The sequence below is a fragment of the Pygocentrus nattereri genome, chromosome 6 (genome assembly GCF_015220715.1).
Source record: "Pygocentrus nattereri isolate fPygNat1 chromosome 6, fPygNat1.pri, whole genome shotgun sequence".
In the NCBI taxonomy this organism is placed as follows: Eukaryota; Metazoa; Chordata; class Actinopteri; order Characiformes; family Serrasalmidae; genus Pygocentrus; species Pygocentrus nattereri.
The window spans coordinates 22398242-22419198 of record NC_051216.1 but is presented as its reverse complement, the minus strand read 5'-3'; the positions used below and the strand labels follow the sequence as shown (position 1 = coordinate 22419198).

Genomic DNA, 20957 nt, shown 5'->3' with positions numbered 1-20957 from the left:
CAGTTTAGCCCAGTCTATTCAGTCTCCATCAGTTTAGCTCTGCCCATTCAGCCTGCAACAGTTTAGCCCAGTCTATTCAGTCTCCATCAGTTTAGCTCTGCCCATTCAGCCTGCAACAGTTTAGCCCAGTCTATTCAGTCTCCATCAGTTTAGCTCTGCCCATTCAGCCTGCAGCAGTTTAGCCCAGTCTATTCAGTCCCCAGCAGTTTAGCTCTGCCCATTCAGCCTGTAGCAGTTTAACTCTGTCCATTCACACTTAGGTTATAAGGACTGTTTTAATCCAGACTCCCTTTTGAATGAGGCACAATACAAGACTGTCAGTCAGAACAGAGATTATTTACATATTGGTCTTAAAAGCACTAATAAAACATTCTGTTTAATCCTAAGGGATAAAGAAAGGCTGGAGAGTGGCGATATAAAACCATGACTGTTTTTGGTACATAAAAGCACACAAACATTGTGGGTGGACCTCAGGAGGAAAATTTAAATACAAAAAATGTAGGATATGCATCCTTTAAGTTTGTCAAGGAAGAAAGCAGTGTACTGCAGCCTAATGTCTTAAAACTTATGATTTCAGAATCTTTCTTTCTTTCTCCTTTTTTGCTCTCTTTCTCTAGGCCTGGGCAGAGGACTGTAGATGACTTAGAGATTATTTATGAGGAGCTGCTGCATATAAAAGCCTTATCACACCTCTCCACGACAGTAAGTAGAAGCATTGCTATCTTAAATTACTTTAATATATTTGCAGTCTCCTCATGAGTGGACCCTCAGTGGGAAGTCTGTACAGTGTAACCTTCATCAGGAACGTCTGTTCAGACTACATTAAAGCTTAAAAGACAATAGACTATAAGAACAGTATCTACTGAAGTTACTTGTGCCTGAAATTAAAATGCAGATAAAAAGCGTAGGTCATGGTTCACAAAAATACTCTAACCAAAGAAAGGGCATTGGTATGTTGCGATAATATAGGTAATGATGGGATATGGTTATAATGATGGCATAATGGTATAATGATGGTATAAGGTATATGGATATATAGATAATGATGATGATGTAGGGAGACTTGTATTATTTATTGCTATTTATTGCAATTTCTTTTTTTCAGGTAAAAAGGGAATTAGCAGGTGTCCTCATTTTTGAGTCCCATGCAAAAGCAGGAACAGTATGTAAGTGGAGAATCTAAATCTCATGTGGCTTACTTCACAAACCTTAGGTATAAAGGCACTTTCCCTGCATACAAAATTAGATTAAAAACTATTAATGTGTGTGTATATATATATATATATATATATATATATATATATGTGTGTGTGTGTGTGTGTGTGTGTGTGTGTGTGTGTGTGTGTGTGTGTGTGTGTATCACTGTTGTCAGAACAAAATGTCTCCAAAATGGTAACTTTACTGGAGAAGGACAAAACCTGCTTTACTTACCAGAAATATTTCTAAGCAATTTTGGGCCGTTTCCTCTGGACCATTCATCATGAAAGTTTGACTCAATATAAAGGATATATATAATATATATTCCCAGACTGTCTAATTAAAATTAAACTTTTAAAGTTTTAGAGAAACATAACAAATCAGAATTGTTCATATTGGAGGTGATAGAAACCAAATGTTGGAAGAGCCTTTGAAAGGTACATCACTCTAAGTTTGTTGTTACATACACATGAGATGTTGTTTTATGAAAGATCTAAGATAAGGACAATAAAATAATATCTCTTTACACCAATTTACACTAAAAGTAAAGCAAATTTTTGCCTTTTCTTGTAATGTTGCCACTTTGTAGATACTTGATTTTCTTTGAACAGAAACAGTTTATTAATGTCACTTAGAGTGATTATATTTGTGTTGTAGATATTGTAACCCCTGTGTCCTGTTACCATCATTATCACGCTACTCTGAATGACTTTGTTTACATACTACTGATCCATTTTAGTGTGAGTTCTGGGTGGTTCTCTTTGTTTTAATCTTTGTTCTGTTTTTTCACTGCCGGTCGTTTCTCTCATTGTTAGTGTTTAATCAGGGTGAGGAAGGCACCTCATGGTACATCATCCTTAAGGGCTCAGTTAATGTGGTCATTTACGGAAAGGTGAGATCAGTTACTGTTCAAAGACCTGTTCAAATGACAAATTAAGCTTCTAATCTGTTTAAAACCTAGCCGGCTAACCATATTAGAGCCGTTTATTATGATTAGCTGTGTGTATGTGTGTAGTAACTGAAAAAGAAGTTTTAGAGAGCGTGTTTGAGTGTGTTAGTGTGTTTGCTGTGAGTGGGCATGCTGTGGCCAGTGTTGGAGTATAAAGATGGTGTGTGTGTTTCAGGGTGTGGTCTGCACACTGCATGAGGGTGATGATTTTGGAAAGCTGGCTCTGGTGAATGATGCACCACGTGCAGCCTCCATAGTCCTGCGAGAGGACAACTGCCATTTCCTGAGGGTGGATAAAGAGGACTTTAACAGAATCCTCAGGGTGAGGACTGAATTGCATTACAATACATTTTTATAAATACATCGATTACATATTTCACAGTACTTTTGTGATTATGTGCTCTGAGCCAGATGCACAATAATTCTACTTTTGGATGCTTTTTCTCCTTTGTTCGCTCTCTGATTCTTTCTTTCTTTCTTTCTTTCTTTCTTTCTTTCTTTCTTTCTTTCTTTCTTTCTTTCTTTCTTTCTTTCTTTCTTTCTTTCTTTCTTTCTTTCTTTCTTTCTTTCTTTCTTTCTTTCTTTCTTTCTTTCTTTCTTTCTTTCTTTCTCACTTCTCCTCTTTCTTTCTGTCTGTCTCAGTGTCTCTCGTTGCTTAGACAATAAGTGTCCTAGCTCAGAAAAACCAGAGCTGTGTCTGACCAGACACCCTGTGTGTGTGTGGGTGTGTGTTTGTGTGTGTGGATGTGTGCCTGCATGCAGAAGGTGAGAGGCATGTTTTGTCCAAACAATACATAATTTAACAGACATTTGCATTTGACCAATTTGCTCTAATTTGACAGACTGGACTGCAGGAGTCTTTTTTTTTTTCATTTCATATGAGCAGTCATGTGCAAAAGTCCTCATGTTGTTTTTCTATAAATATATATATATATATATATATATATATATATATATATATATATATATATAAATAATTTAACACATTAACTTAAACACAAAACTTAAACATGGCATTTAGGGCATAATTTCCGTTTATTTTTCCCACATTTTGTTTGATTTTTTCCCCCAACATGTTAAATTCAGCAACCAGTAATTCAAATTAAAATATGCATTGTATGTTCTCTGTAGAGGATATGTATTTATTTCCAATTAGAAAATTAACAAAACATGTAATTTGACAAGGTTGCTTCTCAAAAGGGGTCTAGACTTAATCTGCTTCTGAATGATACAGTATTTTGATTGGTCATAGTCTCCCTCTGCTGGTTACTTTGCAATACTACAACAATTAATTCTGTGTCACTCTAAACATATAGCAATGGTTCACAACAAAAAAGAAAAAAAAAAAAACACACAATTTTCCTCCTACCACAAACATAGTCAGCACAGACATGCTTAGTGTCTGAAGCTTGCTTTGTTAGTGTTGGAGTGTAAGTATGGCTAATTGTAGAATTGTGGTGACTGTCTTTCACTTGTTAGCTACATTAGCCTCGTAGCTCCAGTGCACTTATTTAATTTACTCTCAGTACAGTCATGTCCCTGTTTATCATCACTGTCCAATAAAAAAGCTGTGTATCTCCAAAATAGAAACTTTACAGAAGGATGTAAATAAATAATGTAATGAGGTTTTAATTAAAGCGACTATGGGGGCGTTTAAAGCTATTTATTTATTTATTTATTTAAAGCAATATGTTGGCTTATTCATTATGAAATGATCACTCAATGTAAAAGACAGCTCCTGTGCACCAGTAATGTAGAAAAATAAAAATGAAGAAACAATGATATGTGGAGTATGAATAGAGTAAATGTCAGCTTTTGCCTATTAGGGCTGATTATATGATGCAGTACTGATATTGTGATAGTTTTCTTTTGTGTTGTATCAACTGTGTTCTGTACTTGCTCTGTACAGAGAAGTGTAAAATGTAGGAGTGTGTGTTTACATTGATCTCAGCTTCAGCATCAGTTAATCTGCTGACTACACTTTACCCTCAGTGCTACTTTCACAACAGTACTAATCCACCATGCTGACCCCACCATTCAGTAATCCAGCCTCTGTGTATGTGTGTGTGTGTGCTCTGCACTGTAAGTGGCTGTGTGTGTGATTACAAGTAAATCAGCGATGAGTTGTTTTTGTACAGAAACATATATATTAACATAAACAACAAGCAACATCTATGTGTTTGTAGGATGTAGAAGCAAATACGGTGCGACTGAAGGAACATGAAGAGGATGTTTTAGTTCTCGAAAAAAGCAACATCAGAAGCTCCAGTCATGTGGGCTCCTCACCGCTGAAGTATGTCTATCTCTCTCTCTCTCTCTCTCTGTCTCTCTCTCTCTCTTTCTCTATGTCTGCTTGTTGCTCTCTGCCTCTTTACCTCTCTATCTTTGCACCTCTTTCTCTCTCTCCCTCATTGTTTTTATACTAAAAAATATGACAAATTGAATTTTACTTGGTAAATAATTTGAATTTTCTCATAAACAAAATAATCTTTTTATAAAAAATTTACATCAATACAGTTGTTGTCAGTTAGTAACTGAAAGACAAAACTATTAATGTAATGTATCTACGTGTTGAATTCAGTGCATCACTATTGTGTATATTGTCCATAATTTGAGAGGCTGCACTTTTTCATCTGCTTTCATTGTGTTCTTCTGAAAGACCTTAAATCAATGACGTTGAACTCTGCAGGTACACTGTGATGTCTGGAACTCCAGAGAAGATTTTGGAACACTTCCTCGAGACTATGAAGTTAGATTCCCAGTTCACAGAGTCAGGTACTCCAACACTGCTAACAGATGAGAACTCTTTGATGGATTGATAAATGTATTGATTTGACTTTATTTGTTGCATTATTATTTTGGCTCATTTTTGTATTTTATGCTTTTGACTTCCTCTTGTTTCTTTTCTCTGCTGCCTTTTTTAAACATGCACTGTACAGCACTTTGATGTGCAGTTCAATGTATGAAATATTATATTTCATATGTTTAAAATGATACTCAGAGTGTTTGTAAATTATATATATGTTTATTATTGTTATTATTATTATTATTAATAATAATATTATAATACATGTTGTGCTTTGTAAGTAACATTAACAGTATTAATTTTACACAGAATCAGGCTTTACCTAAGCTAATTTTCTAAAGCAGTTTTTGAGTGAATTTTTAATCACATTTCCTTTTTAACCATTTGAATAAAATCAACAGTTAAAAGCTTTTAGCTAGATTTAACAAGGGAACATTTTTACTGTGTCCTCTTCTCCCAGAGATCATAATCAGGGCATGAGTGAGGGCTGAGTGGGCTAGGCCACTACTGCCCATCTGTTTGGACATACGCTTATGTGAACTGAACTTGACTGATCTAATGCTGTAGACTGAACAGTTTGCTCATGATTCAGAGATCTGTGTATTGCATTTATCTATTTTTTCTGTTTTCTTTCTTGCTGTCTCCTCTTTCTGTTTCCATTTATCTTATGTTTTGTCTCTTTATGCCTCTCTTTCTCTACCTGCAGATCCAGCGTTGGATGACTTTGTGCTTATGCACTGTGTGTTTATCCCCAATACTCAACTGTGTCCACTCCTTATTGCCCAATATCCTTTCTTTCACTCTCTTTCTCTTCCTCTTTTTGTTTAGACTTGAGTGGTTATGTGTGTCAGTACTGTTTAAAAACCCATTGTGAAGCCACAGGTTCCTCCAATATGTCAGATCCACATGACATGTTGTTGTGTAATGTAGTCAGACTAAAATGTCAGACCAAAAATCACAGAAAACCTTCGTAGATTTAGTTCTATTAGTAGTAGAAACTTCTGATAAACGTAATACAATGTCTGGTATGTAGAAACTTCTCAGCAGCTGTAACAGGCCTGGTGCTGTATAATGCATTGTGTCCTTAACCCCAGTGAACCTACCATGCGCAGGCATCTCAGGGCAGTGATCAGGAGAGGCTGGACTATGCTTTGAATAACAAGCGCAGGGTCATGCGCCTGGTGCTGCAGTGGGCTGCCATCAACACTGACCACCTACAGGAGGAGGAGAGTTCACTGGCCTTTCTCCAGGTTTCATTCAGCACACCACACATGAACACAAAGGCCAAGGACGGCTCCATTTCAGTTCTGAAAAGTGCAGTAAAATCATTACTGATATTATCATAACTTCTGATGATATCAGAATTATATGTATATTGGCAGATATTTGCTTTAAAAATATCAGCATCAGACTGATGTTTAGATTTCACTGATATTTTGGACTGATATTTGATGCTGTATGGTCTAGAGTTATGAAAATGCTAAAATCAATACTTTAAATAAACCATGCATGCAGTGAGTGATATTCCCAGCTTAAGCAAATGCGTACGTTATATATATATATATATATATATATATATATATATATATATATATATATATATATATTTATATATTTTTAAAATATTTTTATTTTCTTTAGTGAATGTTGTTATTATCATTGTTAGTAGTAGTTATCACATTTTATCCCATTAAACTGCATCGTAATTCAGCTTAGATCTAAGCTTTTTCTGTGTGAATCTCTCTCTGGGCTCACTCTGTTGCTTGTGATGCAGGAATTTTACATGGCAGTATCTGAAGATGCCAGTCTTATTCCTGCACTTAAAGAGCAGCTTCCTGAGCTGGAGAAGGTCCTCAAACACCAGTGAGGTCTTTTTCTTCAATTTTATTCATATAGATTTTTAATTAAGCATGGTATCGCAAAGCTAATGCACTACTTTAGTGCAGTTTTCTAAGGCTGAACACATTTGCCTTTATTTTCAGCTCTGAAGATGGGAAACCTTCTCAGAAAAAGGTGAGAGAAAATAGGTGAAGTAATGGAGCAATCTTTTATTGCATATGCTGCTCTTCCTGCAGCTGTTTTTTCTTATTCTCTCTATCTTCTTTAGCATAAAGTGCTGCTCCGCCAGTTCAGCATGGGAGATGAGAAACTGCAGAAACGACAGCCAATCAAGAGCACAGATGAGAGTGAGGATTTCTGACTGATATGTTTCTTTTTTTACATGTATGGCAGGGGCAATAGTTTTGAAAGGATAGCTTAATGTTACATTAGACTACACCATGAAATCACTTTTTACTTCATTTGTTTGTTTAACAGGCACAATACGCATGAATAAACATCATTATTTTGTAATGTAAATATACCAGATTTGCAGATCTGCAGTTCATGGGCAGGTTGACATTAATATTAAACAGTGTTTCTCACAGAGGCAAAAAACAAAAATCAAGGCAAGAAACACATTAAACTGAACCCAATAAACAAAAACACACAACACAAAATAAGCAGACAATCATTATGCAAAGACACAAAATGCATAGTATAAGCAATTTTTTAATTGTTTTGAAAATAGACGGTTGTCAGACGTCTTAAGTCACTAGGAAGACCGTTCCAATCATGTGCAGAAAGAAAATCTAGCCTAGCCAAAAACTGATGGTTCTTCAGTAAAGACCATAGTTCTATATAAAGATGATAGAACCATGGACACTCAGAACCATTTACATTTAAAGCTTAAAGGCTTCTTTGCATGATGAAATGATTCTTGATGGAGAATGCATTATAAATCGTTCTGTATAGCACCAAAAAGGGTTATTCTCTGGTTACAAGCTTGACATACCATGATCTATTGTATTGCCCCTTGTATCAAAGCAGTAAGGAGGCCACTGACTCCTTATCAACCTACTGCACAGTCAGAACATTAGGGCATTCTTTTCTTGCTTATTGCACTGAAAAGCATCACTGTTTTGTACCTAGTCTTATTTAAGGTGTACTGCAGTGACCACACCTACACCACCATACGAGTGCCTGTGTCTGCCTCTGTCAGAGAGGTCCTGTCTGCTGTAGCTGATAAACTGGGCTCACGAGATGACCTCCTACTGGTGCACCTTAGCTCAGCAGGAGGTGAGAGCACACACACACACACACACACACACACACACACACACACACACACACACACACACACACATACACACGCACATACACACACACACACACACACACACACGCATACACAGTGTGCATTTTGCTCTTAATCTCATTAACGATTAACATTGTGCTGATGCATAAACGAGGCATTATATTTAAACTTGCATATATCAACTTCAAATTCTGCGTTGAACCAGAGAAGCAGAGCTTATTGACAATGTGTCTTATGTATGTACAGTGTATCATATTTCCCTGTGAAATCACAAGACAAGTCAACACTACATCTGCAGAGTCGACTACCCATCAGATTAGTATATTCAGATGGAAGTTCATCTGCCATTTATAACACTTTTTTGTCATTGGTAGCCAATCAGAGGTTTAAATACACCATTCATCAGATTCAATCAAAGCTTGGATTTAGCTTTAGATACTCTCCCACACTCTTTTTTAAAATATGACTACTGATGTAGTATTAACTTGTTTCAGCGTATTATCAAGTTCAGCACAACTTCTCAAGGACTCAAAACATTTCAGGCTTTTAAAAAAACAAGCTTTTCTTCAAGATTAGTGCTGAAGACTATAAATGCTTTTATATGGCAGCACCGAGGAGAAGTGGAGACACTTAAGAAATGTCAACAGTATGATGTGGCTCTGTACAGCTACGTAACAGTACATGCATCACCAGAAAGAGCTTAAACTGAAAACACCTAAGCTGAGAGAAATGGTTTGCAGACTTGCACATATAGATAGTAGAGACGTCATGTAACTTTTGTAAGTTCAAACATTGTTTGTTTTAATTATCCTTTTGGTTAGGTTCTGCAATGTATTTGTTATTCTTGCAGTAAACATGTTTCTGGTTTTGTATTTTTTTACTATTTTTGTCAATATTTGAATATTTCTGTTCAAAAACTTTTATTACTGAAAACCTGAGTTTTTTTTCTGAATAAGATGATATGAAAGACTTAGATAGTAGATAGAGAGTGTGCAGTGTCACTAGTTTAGTAGCAGTTTAAAATAACAAGATACGTTCAGGTGCCCACTTCTGGGCATAGTTCTTGAGGGGTTAACTGAGTGTTAATTCATCCCCCTTGAGAAGAAAAATGTCTCATTTAAAAGGTGTGAGCATGTTGATATCACAGTCTAATTCATTTTATGAGCTGGATGTGTTAATGACCTCAGAGCATGTGACCTCTGGCTGCCTGCCGCAAGAATACTTTATTCCCAGCAGTGTATTATTGTTGCTGTGCCATATAAAATTCTGCGCACCACTGTGGCTGCTGGAGTTCCATTCCCTCTGGCAGTGCATCAGTCTGCCTCAGCATGGCCTGATGTTGACCTTCATAACAGCACCGCATATGGACAAGCACAGTGCTTACTATGGTGCGGTCACAGACACGTGTTTGGATATAATGTAGCAACAGCTTCTTTTTACCATAGAGTTACCATAAGGCCCCCCATAGTATTCAGAGTTGGATGCCAATATTTGGCCCATGTGTGGCGTTAGCACTTGGTTGCTGTGCAGATATATTGCAACATATCTGTCACATTTACAAGTTTGTGATGATAAAGAGTAGAGTGAAGGCTCAGGGTTATTACAGAACAAGTACACACACTATTATGACAACCAAATGGGGTAATGCACACTCCTTGACCCTCCTTCAGGGCAAAGCTGAGGACAGAGTTTGTTTGTGGATATAATACTAATAATAATAATGCTACTACTACTAATAATAATAATGCACTAATATTAGGAGTCAAAACATTACCATATAATTTGTGGCATCTGGCATAGACAAAGATGGAACTAGTCACTGACTACATTTAAATGATGATGAAATATGATGCTTTTTTTCATGTCTGACTTTGTTTTTCTTAAGTAATGTCTCTAGGTTTAAGCTGGCATGTTACCAGTGCCAATTTGTTATGGGGTACACTTGCCTTGACTAGAACTACGCCAGACTTCAACCATCATTTGTAAAAAAAATTGCATGTACAAAGCAATGTTTTGCAAACTGACTTTGTGTCTTGAAAGAAAAAAGTTTGTAGTACCTGGCAGAAAGCTTCCTCAAGGCACACAGAATAATATCTGTTTTCTTTTTCAGATAAAACAGTGCTGAAGCCCAGTGAAGTGTCCATCTTCTCCTCTCTCAGTATAAATGGCCGTCTGTTCACCTGCTCAAGGGAACAGCTTGACTCTTTGGTACAGCATGATCAGGAGTACTCACACACACACCAACACAATGTTTTGCACTCAAATAGTCCAGCTCAGCTTGATGAATTCTATGCTCAAACACACCAACTAAACCTGGTAATCAAGTGCTGAGTTGAGTCAAATGTCATGAGGGAAATCACTATATTATACCAGATGTCATTCTTCTAGGACCAGAAGTCATATGTACATCCTGGTGTACATATATCTGAACAAGCATTACCTCAAGTACATGCTAACACATGCTGTGTAAAACCTACAACAAAGCAAAACATTTTGCCTTCATTAATGCTCTAGTACAGTATATCTGTAATAGTGCTGGCACATCATTGCCTTCTCAAAACCAAACACAAAAACAAAATGGAGAATTCATACAGAATGGAAAAATATTCTTAATTTTAACACACTTTAATGTAAATTTTTTTTTTGTCTTAATCACAGATCATTTCTATAGGTCTACTGGTCATGAATCAGGATGCAATGTAATGGGACTAATGTTGTTATCTGATATTTTTATGTATCTGCCAATACAGATTCCAAAACCAACCAGCACTAAGTACAAAAAATGTATTATCAAATGGGTCATTCATAATCTAAACGTCTATACAGTGTCTAATTCTTCAATTTTTAAAGCAACTATTCGATGATATGGTCATGATTTTAGTATCATTATGCATACCTAGTCATGATTTATTCACACACTGCAAAAATCTGTTTTCATTATGAAAACAAATAAAAAAGTTTTGATCTGAAGATTATATGGGAGTATAATTGATATTTTATATATGGTGTTTGGTTGTAGTTCACTGTGTTTGTAGATTCTGATTGGTTGTAATTGACTGTCTTTGTAGATTTTAATTGACTGTAGTGGACTGTGTTTGTAGATTCTGACATTCTTGTTCGCTGTATTTGTAGACTCCACTGCCAGAGCAGGAAGGGCCGTCTGCTGGGTCCATGTCCAGCTTTGAGTTAATGAGCTCCAAAGACCTGGCTTACCAGATGACCCTGTATGACTGGGAGCTCTTCAACTGTGTGCATGAGGTAGATGCAAAAACAAACACATCATAAAGCACTTACACACACAAAGCATTTGCTTTATTTGATGTCTGTTCTGTACATTTGAAGGTACAACTTAGTTGACCTTCCCTGTCTTCTGCTTCAGCATGAGTTGATCTACCACACGTTTGGACGGCATCACTTTAAGAAGACTACAGCCAATCTGGATCTTTTCCTTCGACGCTTTAACGAGATCCAGTTCTGGGTGGTGACAGAGGTGTGCCTCTGCTCGGCCCTCAGCAAACGTGTCCAGCTGCTGAAGAAATTCATCAAGATTGCTGCACAGTGAGATTCAGTCTCTTTCTCAAACATACTGTTAGCTCTTCAAGAACACACAAACCCCTCCTCATTCTATAGAGTTAGAAAGACACTGGAGTCCACTCAATCTAATAATTAGCAGTCACATATTTCTAGCGCACTGACCATGTGATTAAATTACTATATAATACTACACACACACACACACACACACACTCATCATCTAAACCACTTACCCTTCTGGGTCTTGGGGGGTGTTGGGGCTAATCCCAGCTGTCATTGGGCGGAAGGCAGGATACACCTTGGACAGGTCGCCAGTCCATTGCAGTGTATAATACTACATAATACTATTCTGTACCATAATATTAATATCTATGTAACTGTTAATGGTTTTGTCTCAGATAAATGAGTTCAGGATGTTTATTAGAGCATAGAGTTGAATGCAAAAATTTAAGCACCATGGCCAAATTACATATTTTGTTGATTTTAACCTCTCAAGTGGTCAGGGCCATGTAAGTTTTATTACACACATTTATAACTTAAGAATAGCTCAGTCAGTTGGTATTGAAGTCCCTGTAGTTACTGAATAATAAGCCTTAGTATGTCATAAGCCTGGGACTTTAAGCCAAAAGAACAAATCACATTTAGAGAAAACTATTTTTGAAAATAACACTTTTCTGCAAACGTTAATGCAGTTTTTTTAATAGTTTTAACTGAAGCAAATATAAACTAACTATGCATTAACATTTTCAGATTTTTTGTGTGCTGCAGACATTTTTACTTCTTTTCAAGTCAAAAATCAATTATATGACGTGGCCAGGGGTGCCCAAACCATTGCATACAACTGTATGTGCTGTGTAATAATGTATCTGTATGTTTTAAAATAACATGTGTGATTTTCTCTCTCTCAGTTGTAAAGAGTTTAGGAATCTGAACTCATTCTTTGCCATTATTATGGGATTAGGTAATCCAGCGGTCAGTCGACTCAGTCAGACATGGGAGGTGAGATTTCACCTTACACACACGTGTGTAATGGGGTCAGATCTGACCTCACTCAGAAATTTTAACCTTTTAATGCTAAACAGCATTTTTTTTTTTTGCTTTTTAATATATTGATCTCTTTGAATAATGTGAATTCTCAGTGCTGTTGTCTCTTATTTTGCAAAGAAAAGGATCTAATGAAGCTAAAAAATAATAAATTTTTATTACGTGCCATAAATTTACATGCCATCTTTTTGCCATCTAAAAAAACATCACACATCTTAGTTGCCTTTTGTTGTTACTCTGAACTGGGTCAGTAAAAGCCCTTAGTTATCTGAATTTTGTTCTGACTCTCTGCATACTTGCTCAAATAGTGTGTACTTGCTCATCGCAGTGCATTCAACAGTAACATCAGCAGTGTGCTGCTTTTATATAGTGATAGAAAAAAGAAAGCACTCAGAAAGCTCCACATGTTGATCCATTTCAGTATGCTGAACAAACACATGCATGTCCCAAATACTATGGAAGCAGATTTTAGTTAGTTAAAGAAGACATTGCCTCTGAATGTGCTGCTGATGATATGTTGGTGAATAAGCTGAATGTTGTAGCCACACACTAATGATTACATTTGTCACTGAGTAGTTACACTCTTGTTTCTGCATATGAGACAAGTTTATCACACAGACTCACACAGATCCACATACATACTCAGGGTGAAGGGCAGATACTATAGGCTTAAAATGTTATTCTTTGTTTCTTGCAGAAACTGCCCAGCAAGTTCAAGAAGTTTTATGGGGAATTTGAAAATTTAATGGTAAGTTGATGCCTCACCAAACTTTAAAAAAAAATTAATATCAACAGACAGTAAGAGTAATCATTATTTGTGTATTACAACAGCATCACATATTTCATCAACCTTTTTTTTCTGCCATTCTCTCATTCTGTCTTTTTTGTCTCTTAGGATCCTTCTAGAAACCACAGAGCATACCGCCTCACTGTGGCTAAGCTGGACCCTCCCATCATCCCTTTCATGCCTTTACTCATTAAAGGTGTGTAGCAAAAGTGTATTGCTATTTAGTTTTGCATTCAACTTTGATTACATAATTATTTATGTATAATTACATCAATTACATAATTATTTACACAATTACATTTATATTCTGTAATCTGCAAGTTTCAGTTTTGATATCAGAAATTGGAAAAGACATATTAACAATACCAAAAACAAAATGGACTTTTCATGCAATTTAAATTGTAAAATATCTCCCCTTCTTCTTACAAGCACAAGCATGCCATATTGACTGAAAGCTTAGGTGACAGGATTAGAAGAGTGTTGAGTAGATTAGAAATTAGGGATATAAAGCTAAGATGAATACATGTGTAGTTGGTTAATTTACACATATCTAAGGTGTGATGTCTGTTTTCTGTTAGATATGACTTTTACTCATGAAGGCAACAAGACATTCGTCGACAGTTTGGTCAACTTTGAGAAGATGGTAAATCTTCTGTTAATTTTGGGTCAGTTTCTTAGAACAGTTTAATGATTGCTAGTGTGCCTTTGCAGATTCATGAATGTTTGAATGCTTTTCAGCGAATGATAGCCAACACAGTCCGAATAATGAGATACTGCAGAAGCCAGCCATTCAGTAAGTTTGCAATGTATAGTACATTCCTATTTCCCACAAAGTTTTTTCTGTAGTGCCTTAAATATAGCACTTGACAAACTGAATAAGGTAACCGCTGTGTTTCCTGTTTACAGATGATGCCTTTTGTAATTTACACTGGTGGTTTAGTAGGTTCATGTTGTGGCTGGAAAATGCTTGTTTTGAAATATAAAAAAGTTTTTAATTTGAAATCAACAAACTCTTTCCACCAGTAAGTTTCTTAAAGAGTATCATGACTTCCTGTTTTAATAAGAGGACATAATTGCATGCTTTTATTTCCTTTACTGTGCTGCTCAATATCACACAAGGTCATTCTCACTTCCTTAACAAGTTGATGTAAGAAAGTGTTGTGCCACTACATTGTGACAGCAGTATGAACTGAATCCCTTTTCTCTCTTGCTCTTTCTCACTTCTTCTCTCATTTAAAGACCATGAAGCTCCGCAGGCCACTAAGAACCACCAGGATGTTCGAAATTATGTTCGTCAGTTCAGTGTGATTGACAACCAGCGCACCCTGTCACAGATTTCTCACAAACTGGAACCACGGCGGACCTGAACGCTGCTCCACTGAAGAACTACAGTATCCATGCTGCTTCACTACTGCCAATGAATAAGCTAGCTGCACATACGACAAGCATTCAGCGCCCTTCTTCCCATCTTCCATGGGGACACTGGAATTGTTAATGCTGTTGCCAAAATACAGCTGAATTGTATTTTGAACGATTGAAGGAATCACAACAGAAGACAATCTTTTCAAGGTTTTTTGTACCTCTTTGTGCTGCACTTGGTATATTTTTCTGACATGCTGAGATGTTGTCTCATAATTCCAGGTTTTGTTTTTGGATCCACCCAAATGAATGATTAATCTGGTGATGGAAGCCTCATAGATCTGTTGGGATGTCTGTTGAGAGAATTTTTTAACATTCAGAGGTTTTAAGGAGAAATCAGACATTTGCTCTTTTGTTTCGAGAGGTTGTGAAGGAGCTTCTCTGCAGATGTTCTTGTTCTTTTGTCGAGAACATTTTACAAGGCTTATCATGTTATTATTTTTATTTTGTACATGCTATTCTGTTTTTTGAATAATTGGGGTTTGTGGATGTTTTGCATCTGATGTAATAGTAAGTGTTAATTTATTTGCACCTAAGCATGAAATGGATTAAACACTTCAAGGATCCCAAGCACATTTTAGAAGTCTGTGAGTGAGCTTGGTGTAGTTCTGTACTGATGTATTATAGTACAGTCTGTAAGAAATTGTACAGTGATGCAGTTTTTGTTGTTTTGGCTCTCTACACCGGCATACTTGATACAGTGGCTATGTCATTGAAGTCATAGAAACACAGCTTTAATTAGAGGATAGGTACAAACATATCGGAGGGAGGAGTTACAGCTGTTTTAAATACTATCCTTTAATTTTCAGCGAGCAAAAGGAGTAGATAATTCAGTTCTTTAGCCAGCCATGTGTCGTTGCATTGCTAGTTAATGCCAAAGAGAGCTAACATGGGCTTAATAGTCTAGTATTCTTGGCTGGACAAGTCACCTGAACCCTTTCCACCATGCACTTTACTTAAAGCAAAACCTGGAAGCAAAATGGTTCCGAAATGAGCTAATACTGAAAAATGGCAGCATTAAAGGCCTCACAGCATCACCAGGGAAAATCCTCTGGTTGCCATTAATTATGTTAATTTGCCCGATTATTTATAAAAAGCTGTGATTTCTAAATGTTTTGTAATCCAGTGTGAACAAAAATACTTTCAAATTAAGCGTTCAATCTGTATGTCTTCAAGGTTTCTGTCATTTCAAATCTGGTATGCTGGAGTGCAGAGCCAAAACAGCAGCAAAAAAAATCTCTGTCCAGTTCCTGCCAGACTAAACATGTGTGTTCTGTAAATAATTCAGCCCTATTAAAAGGAGGCCAATTTGATGACATGCACGAGTCTCTGAGACTTTTATTTACATTTTTGTGCTGTGTGGTTAAACGTCTTCGTTTTGCTGACTCATCTGATAGCATATCTAAACATCCTGTTGTCAGGACGTTCATTAGTGACATTAGTGTCCTGAGCAACTGAAGGTCATGTCGTTTCCGGCCGCGGGGTGGCACTGCTGTCACATACATAACTGGGCGTGTGGGAGGACTCTCCGCTATTACTGGATGTTTGGAGGTGGAGGTATGGGAGAAGTTACAGGACAACACGTGAATTCTCAGCGGAAAGCCGACTGCGGAGAACCCGGAGGTCCTCCAAGACTTTACCTACAGCAACTAGAGTTCAGCTTCAGTCTTGAGAGCGCTGTCAGATAAAGCGCGGGGAAAACAACAACCGGTATGTAGCTGTTTGGTGGCGGTGTTGTAGTTAGACATATTTTTGTGTTTCATTATTACTGCCTTATGAATTTGTTATGGATGTGACGCTGGTCTCAGTATGCCCCTCGGTGAGCTGTCTGAACATGTTGGTAAAGCGGCCATGTGCTGTGGACTGGCATTAGCTCTGAGTGAGAGAGCGGCGGCCTTGACTGTGGGATGTAGGCTGTGACCAGGAATCTTTAGGGCTTATTTTCACTGGTTACTACTTCACGCTCGGGTCAGTGGAATAGGCCTGGACGCCGGTATCCAGCCTGTAAGCCTGGTAGCTACAACTGCTCAGTGTACTCGTACTCGAGGGGGAAACTTCCGGAGACGTATAACAAGCATAACACGGACCGGCTTTTCCCATTTCTACATGTAGAATTCGCTCAATACACTGTTCCAGTAGGCCATCACTCCATACCTGCACTAGCGCTTTTTAAGCTCACTGGATCCTGAATAATGTTGGGAAACGATGGGCCGCTTGTTGCCCCTGTCTTCAAGTCTAAATGAGTCCTATTTCAGACACGGTTTAGGCTGGCCTGTGTGGCAGGTGTTTGGAGACTGTGTGAGTGTCACTGTGTTCTGTTCCGTGATCGAGTATTGTTGCAGTAATGTGCAGGGAGCCCTTTGCGCGCGTTATAAATGCTTTGTAAAGAGGAGAATGAGAACAATCTAACTGGTTCCGGAGCTTTTACTTTCCGATTCGAGTCATGTGACTGTGCCTGGAATCTCTCAGTTCCTGTTGATGATGCAAATAAGGCAAAAAGGAAAACACACAAGCACACTGTAAACATGAGGTAATTCTGGAGAAACGAGCTCATAAGCATAAGAGGTCAGCGAGTTACTTTAAACCGATGCCGATCTGCCGACCTCACGATATCGCCCCCGCTTTAACTTGTGTAGCGGTATTATTTAGTACAGTCGCTGCTATCGGAGCAAAATCTCTTATCTCCTAAATGGCAACAAGACAGGAGAAAGAAAAAAAAACATACTTCATGTTTAATGTAAACCAATAGAACCAAAGTTTCTCCGTGTAATTTTGAACCATTTTGGTCCCGTCATCATGAAATTAACACACTGTAAAGGGCAGCAGGCATTAATCAAACATGCAGTTGGGAAGTGTTCTTGAGTATTGACGATTTCCACGATATGCTCAGAAAAAGCTTATTGTGGGATATTTAGACATGATTATCACAATAACGATACATATCGACCCAACCCTACAGGACATGTTCTCGTGCGTGTATGAAGGTCCGTCTCTGATCTGGCACGGCATTCCAAGCCTTATTATCGGTTATTATCTTGTGTATTCACTGTGATACGGGTGAGCAGCAGTTGAGGAAGGCCTGATCTCCCCCTCTCTGTGTGTGTGTGTGTGTGTGTGTGTGGAGTGGCCGCAGAGCGCGCTAAATATAGCGCTGAGAGCGCGCAGCGGCGCCCCTCTGAGCGAGAATGGAGCGGAGCGCAGGTAGCGCCTCTAAAAGCCTTAATTACACTGCAGCACACGGGAAAAGTCATGAACACTCGGAGAACAACCATTTACTGTAATGCACGGATTAGTGCCCGCTCTTTCTCTCCTCTCTCTCTCTGTCCTCTACCCCTCTGTCTCACTGCGTCTTTTAACAAGATGCATTTAGGTTTTGTAAGCCACGCAAACAAAGGGATGTGGGTTTTTTATTGTTTGGAGGGTAATTTGATGGCACAAGCCTTGGTAGAGATTTCCACGTCCACCACTATCCTCATTATATGCTATATTGTGATATATCATTATCACATTGAGACTGCTAATCTTGCCCAGCAAGAAGAATGCTGTATGTTATCATTAAATGAGATTAGATCTGGATTAAGAACCGCACTTCTGTAGTCTAAGGCCACTGAAAAGGCCTCATACCTTTCATGTTCTTGCTATACCAGCTTTATACTTATGAGTTGAAGGAAACTGCAACGCAGTGAGTCAGTTCTGGATATGATGTAGCCTGCAGATTTAATTTCACCCACAGCAGACTTTATTCAATGTCATCTAGTATGATGGGCAAGAAGCTAAATACACATGAAAATTGTGAAACCTGATTTGTTTTTTTGCAATTAAATCTGAACTGGAGTGGGTGTAAATGTTCTAGAATATTCTGTGCTGGTTTTGATGGTCAGTGACGGTCCATGTATTTAGAGATGAGTGTGTAAGAAGGGGCTGAATGCCAGGGATGCCTCAGGCTTAACACAGGACCTGCATGCTGCACATGAGTGCATCTGATTCACACACTCAGGTTAGTAGGAGGTATGAAGAATGTGCTGCGCTATATAGATGAAGAATGTCATGTGCAATCATATATACCCACCCAGATGAAGATAGGCTGTCACGATCATTACCTTTCAGCTGATAACTAATTACCATATAAATAATAGCAATTAACAGACTGTAGATCTTTTTTCATTACATATTTGTTAGCTTTCACCTTGTTCATTAATGGTCAGGAACCCACAGGACCATCACAGAGCAGGTATTAATTGGGTCGTGTATAATTCTCAGCACTGCAGTGACACTGACGTGGTGGTGTGTTAGTGTGTGTTGTGCTGGTATGAGTGGATCAGACACAGCAGTGCTGCTGGAATTTTTGAACAACAAAGCATAAGATGAGCTACTTGTCTGTGAACTACTTGTAGAACTACAAAGTACTCCAATATGGTAAGTGGAGACGATTAAATTGACGGTAAGACACCAGGAGATGTAATTAATAAACTGGCCAGTCACTGTTCATAATATTATCTGAATGTGTGATAACATCAGAAATGTTTTCTTATTTTCTTAACACTCTTGCAATGGCTTGGAACTACAACCCCAATTCCAATGAAGTTGGGACGTTGTGTAAAACATAAATAAAAACAGAATACGGTGATTTGCAAATCCTTTTCAACGTATATTCAATTGAATACACTACAAAGACAAGATATTTAATGTTCAAATGCATAAACTTTATTGTTTTTTGCAAATATTCACTCATTTTGAATTTGATGCCTGTAGCACGTTCCAAAGAAGTTGGGACAGAGGCAGCAAAAGACTGGGAAAGTTGAGGAATGCTCAAAAAACACCTGTTTGGAACATTCCACAGGTGAAAAGGTTAATTGGAAACATTGAAAGGCTCAGTCATTCACAAGCAAGGATGGGGTGAGGTTCAACACTTTGCGAACAACTGCGTGACCAAATAGTCCAACAGTTTAAGAACAACGTTTCTCAACGTGCATTTCATCATCTGCAGTCCATAATATCATCAAAAGATTCAGAGAATCTGGAGAAATATCTGCAAGTGAGTGGCAAGGCAGAAAACCAACATTGAATGCCCGTGACCTTCGATCCCTCGGGCAGCACTGCATTAAAAAACGACATCATTCTGTAACGGATATTCCCACATGGGCTCAGGAACACTTCAGAAAACCAGTGTCAGTGAACACAGTTCGTCTCTCCATCTACAAGTGCAAGTTAAAACTCGTAGCAAAGCGAAATCTATATATCAACAACACCCAGAAACGCCGCCAGCTTCTCTGGACCCGAGCTCATCTGAGATGGACTGACACAAAGTGGAAAAGTGTCCTGTGGTCTGACGAGTCCACATTTCAAATTGTTTTTGGAAGTCATGGACGTCGTGTCCTCTGGGCCAAAGAGGAAAAGGACTGTCTGGATTGTTATCAGCACAAAGTTCAAAAGCCAGCATCTCTGATGGTGTGGGGGTGTGTGTTAGTGCCCATGGCATGGGTAACTTGCACATCTCTGAAGGCATCATTAATGCTGGAAGGTACATACAGGTTTTGGAGCAACATATCCTGCCATCCAAGCAACGTCTTTTTCAGGGACGTCCCTGCTTATTTCAGCAAGACAATGCCAAGCCACATTCTGCATATGTTACAACAGTGTGGCTTTGTAGTAAAAGAGTGCAGGTACTAGACTGGCCTGCCTGCAGTCCAGACCTGTCTCCCATTGAAAATGTGTGGCGCATTATGAAGCGCAAAATACGACAACAGAGACCCCGGACTGTTGAGCAACTGAAGTTGTACATCAAGCAAGAATGGGAAAGAATTCCACCTACAAAGCTTCAACAATTAGTATCCTCAGTTCCCAAATGCTTATTGAGTGTTGTTAAAAGGAAAGGTGATGTAACACAGTGGTAAACATGCCCCTGTCCCAACTTCTTTGGAACGTGTTGCAGGCATCAAATTAAAAATGAGTGAATATTTGCAAAAAACAATGAAGTTTATTTGTTTGAACATATACTTTGTAGTGTATTAAATTGAATACAGGTTGAAAAGGATTTGCAAATCAGCATATTCTGTTTTTATTTATGTTTTACACAACGTCCCAC

At 38.1% G+C, this 20957-nt stretch overlaps 2 protein-coding genes across 11 annotated transcripts in view; both read left to right on the top strand.

Moving 5' to 3' along the window:
* The window catches only part of rapgef4a (Rap guanine nucleotide exchange factor 4a), a 55627-nt gene extending 39435 nt beyond the window's left edge, over positions 1–16192 (top strand). For 7 of the 9 annotated variants that reach the window (XM_017692369.2, XM_017692367.2, XM_017692370.2 and 4 more), the window contains 21 exons: positions 618–702; positions 1106–1166; positions 2013–2089; positions 2322–2468; positions 4333–4439; positions 4836–4921; positions 5659–5737; positions 6052–6202; positions 6727–6815; positions 6935–6965; positions 7060–7138; positions 7923–8069; positions 10199–10296; positions 11221–11346; positions 11468–11646; positions 12531–12621; positions 13364–13414; positions 13562–13649; positions 14032–14096; positions 14192–14246; positions 14693–16192. In XM_017692369.2, coding sequence (XP_017547858.2) covers positions 618–702; positions 1106–1166; positions 2013–2089; positions 2322–2468; positions 4333–4439; positions 4836–4921; positions 5659–5737; positions 6052–6202; positions 6727–6815; positions 6935–6965; positions 7060–7138; positions 7923–8069; positions 10199–10296; positions 11221–11346; positions 11468–11646; positions 12531–12621; positions 13364–13414; positions 13562–13649; positions 14032–14096; positions 14192–14246; positions 14693–14820 — 2020 coding nt within the window. In that variant the 3' untranslated portion in view covers positions 14821–16192. Of the gene's footprint in view, positions 1–617; positions 703–1105; positions 1167–2012; positions 2090–2321; positions 2469–4332; positions 4440–4835; positions 4922–5658; positions 5738–6051; positions 6203–6726; positions 6816–6934; positions 6966–7059; positions 7139–7922; positions 8070–10198; positions 10297–11220; positions 11347–11467; positions 11647–12530; positions 12622–13363; positions 13415–13561; positions 13650–14031; positions 14119–14191; positions 14247–14692 lie in introns of those variants that run through there. The other 2 variants (XM_037539612.1, XM_037539614.1) reach the window with 2 other exon arrangements.
* Positions 16193–16380: 188 nt separating this feature from the next.
* The window catches only part of zak (sterile alpha motif and leucine zipper containing kinase AZK), a 32473-nt gene continuing 27896 nt past the window's right edge, over positions 16381–20957 (top strand). For both annotated transcript variants that reach the window (XM_017692366.2, XM_037539504.1), the window contains exon 1: positions 16381–16582. The gene's annotated coding sequence lies outside the window, so the exon portion shown is untranslated. The remainder of the gene's footprint in view (positions 16583–20957) is intronic.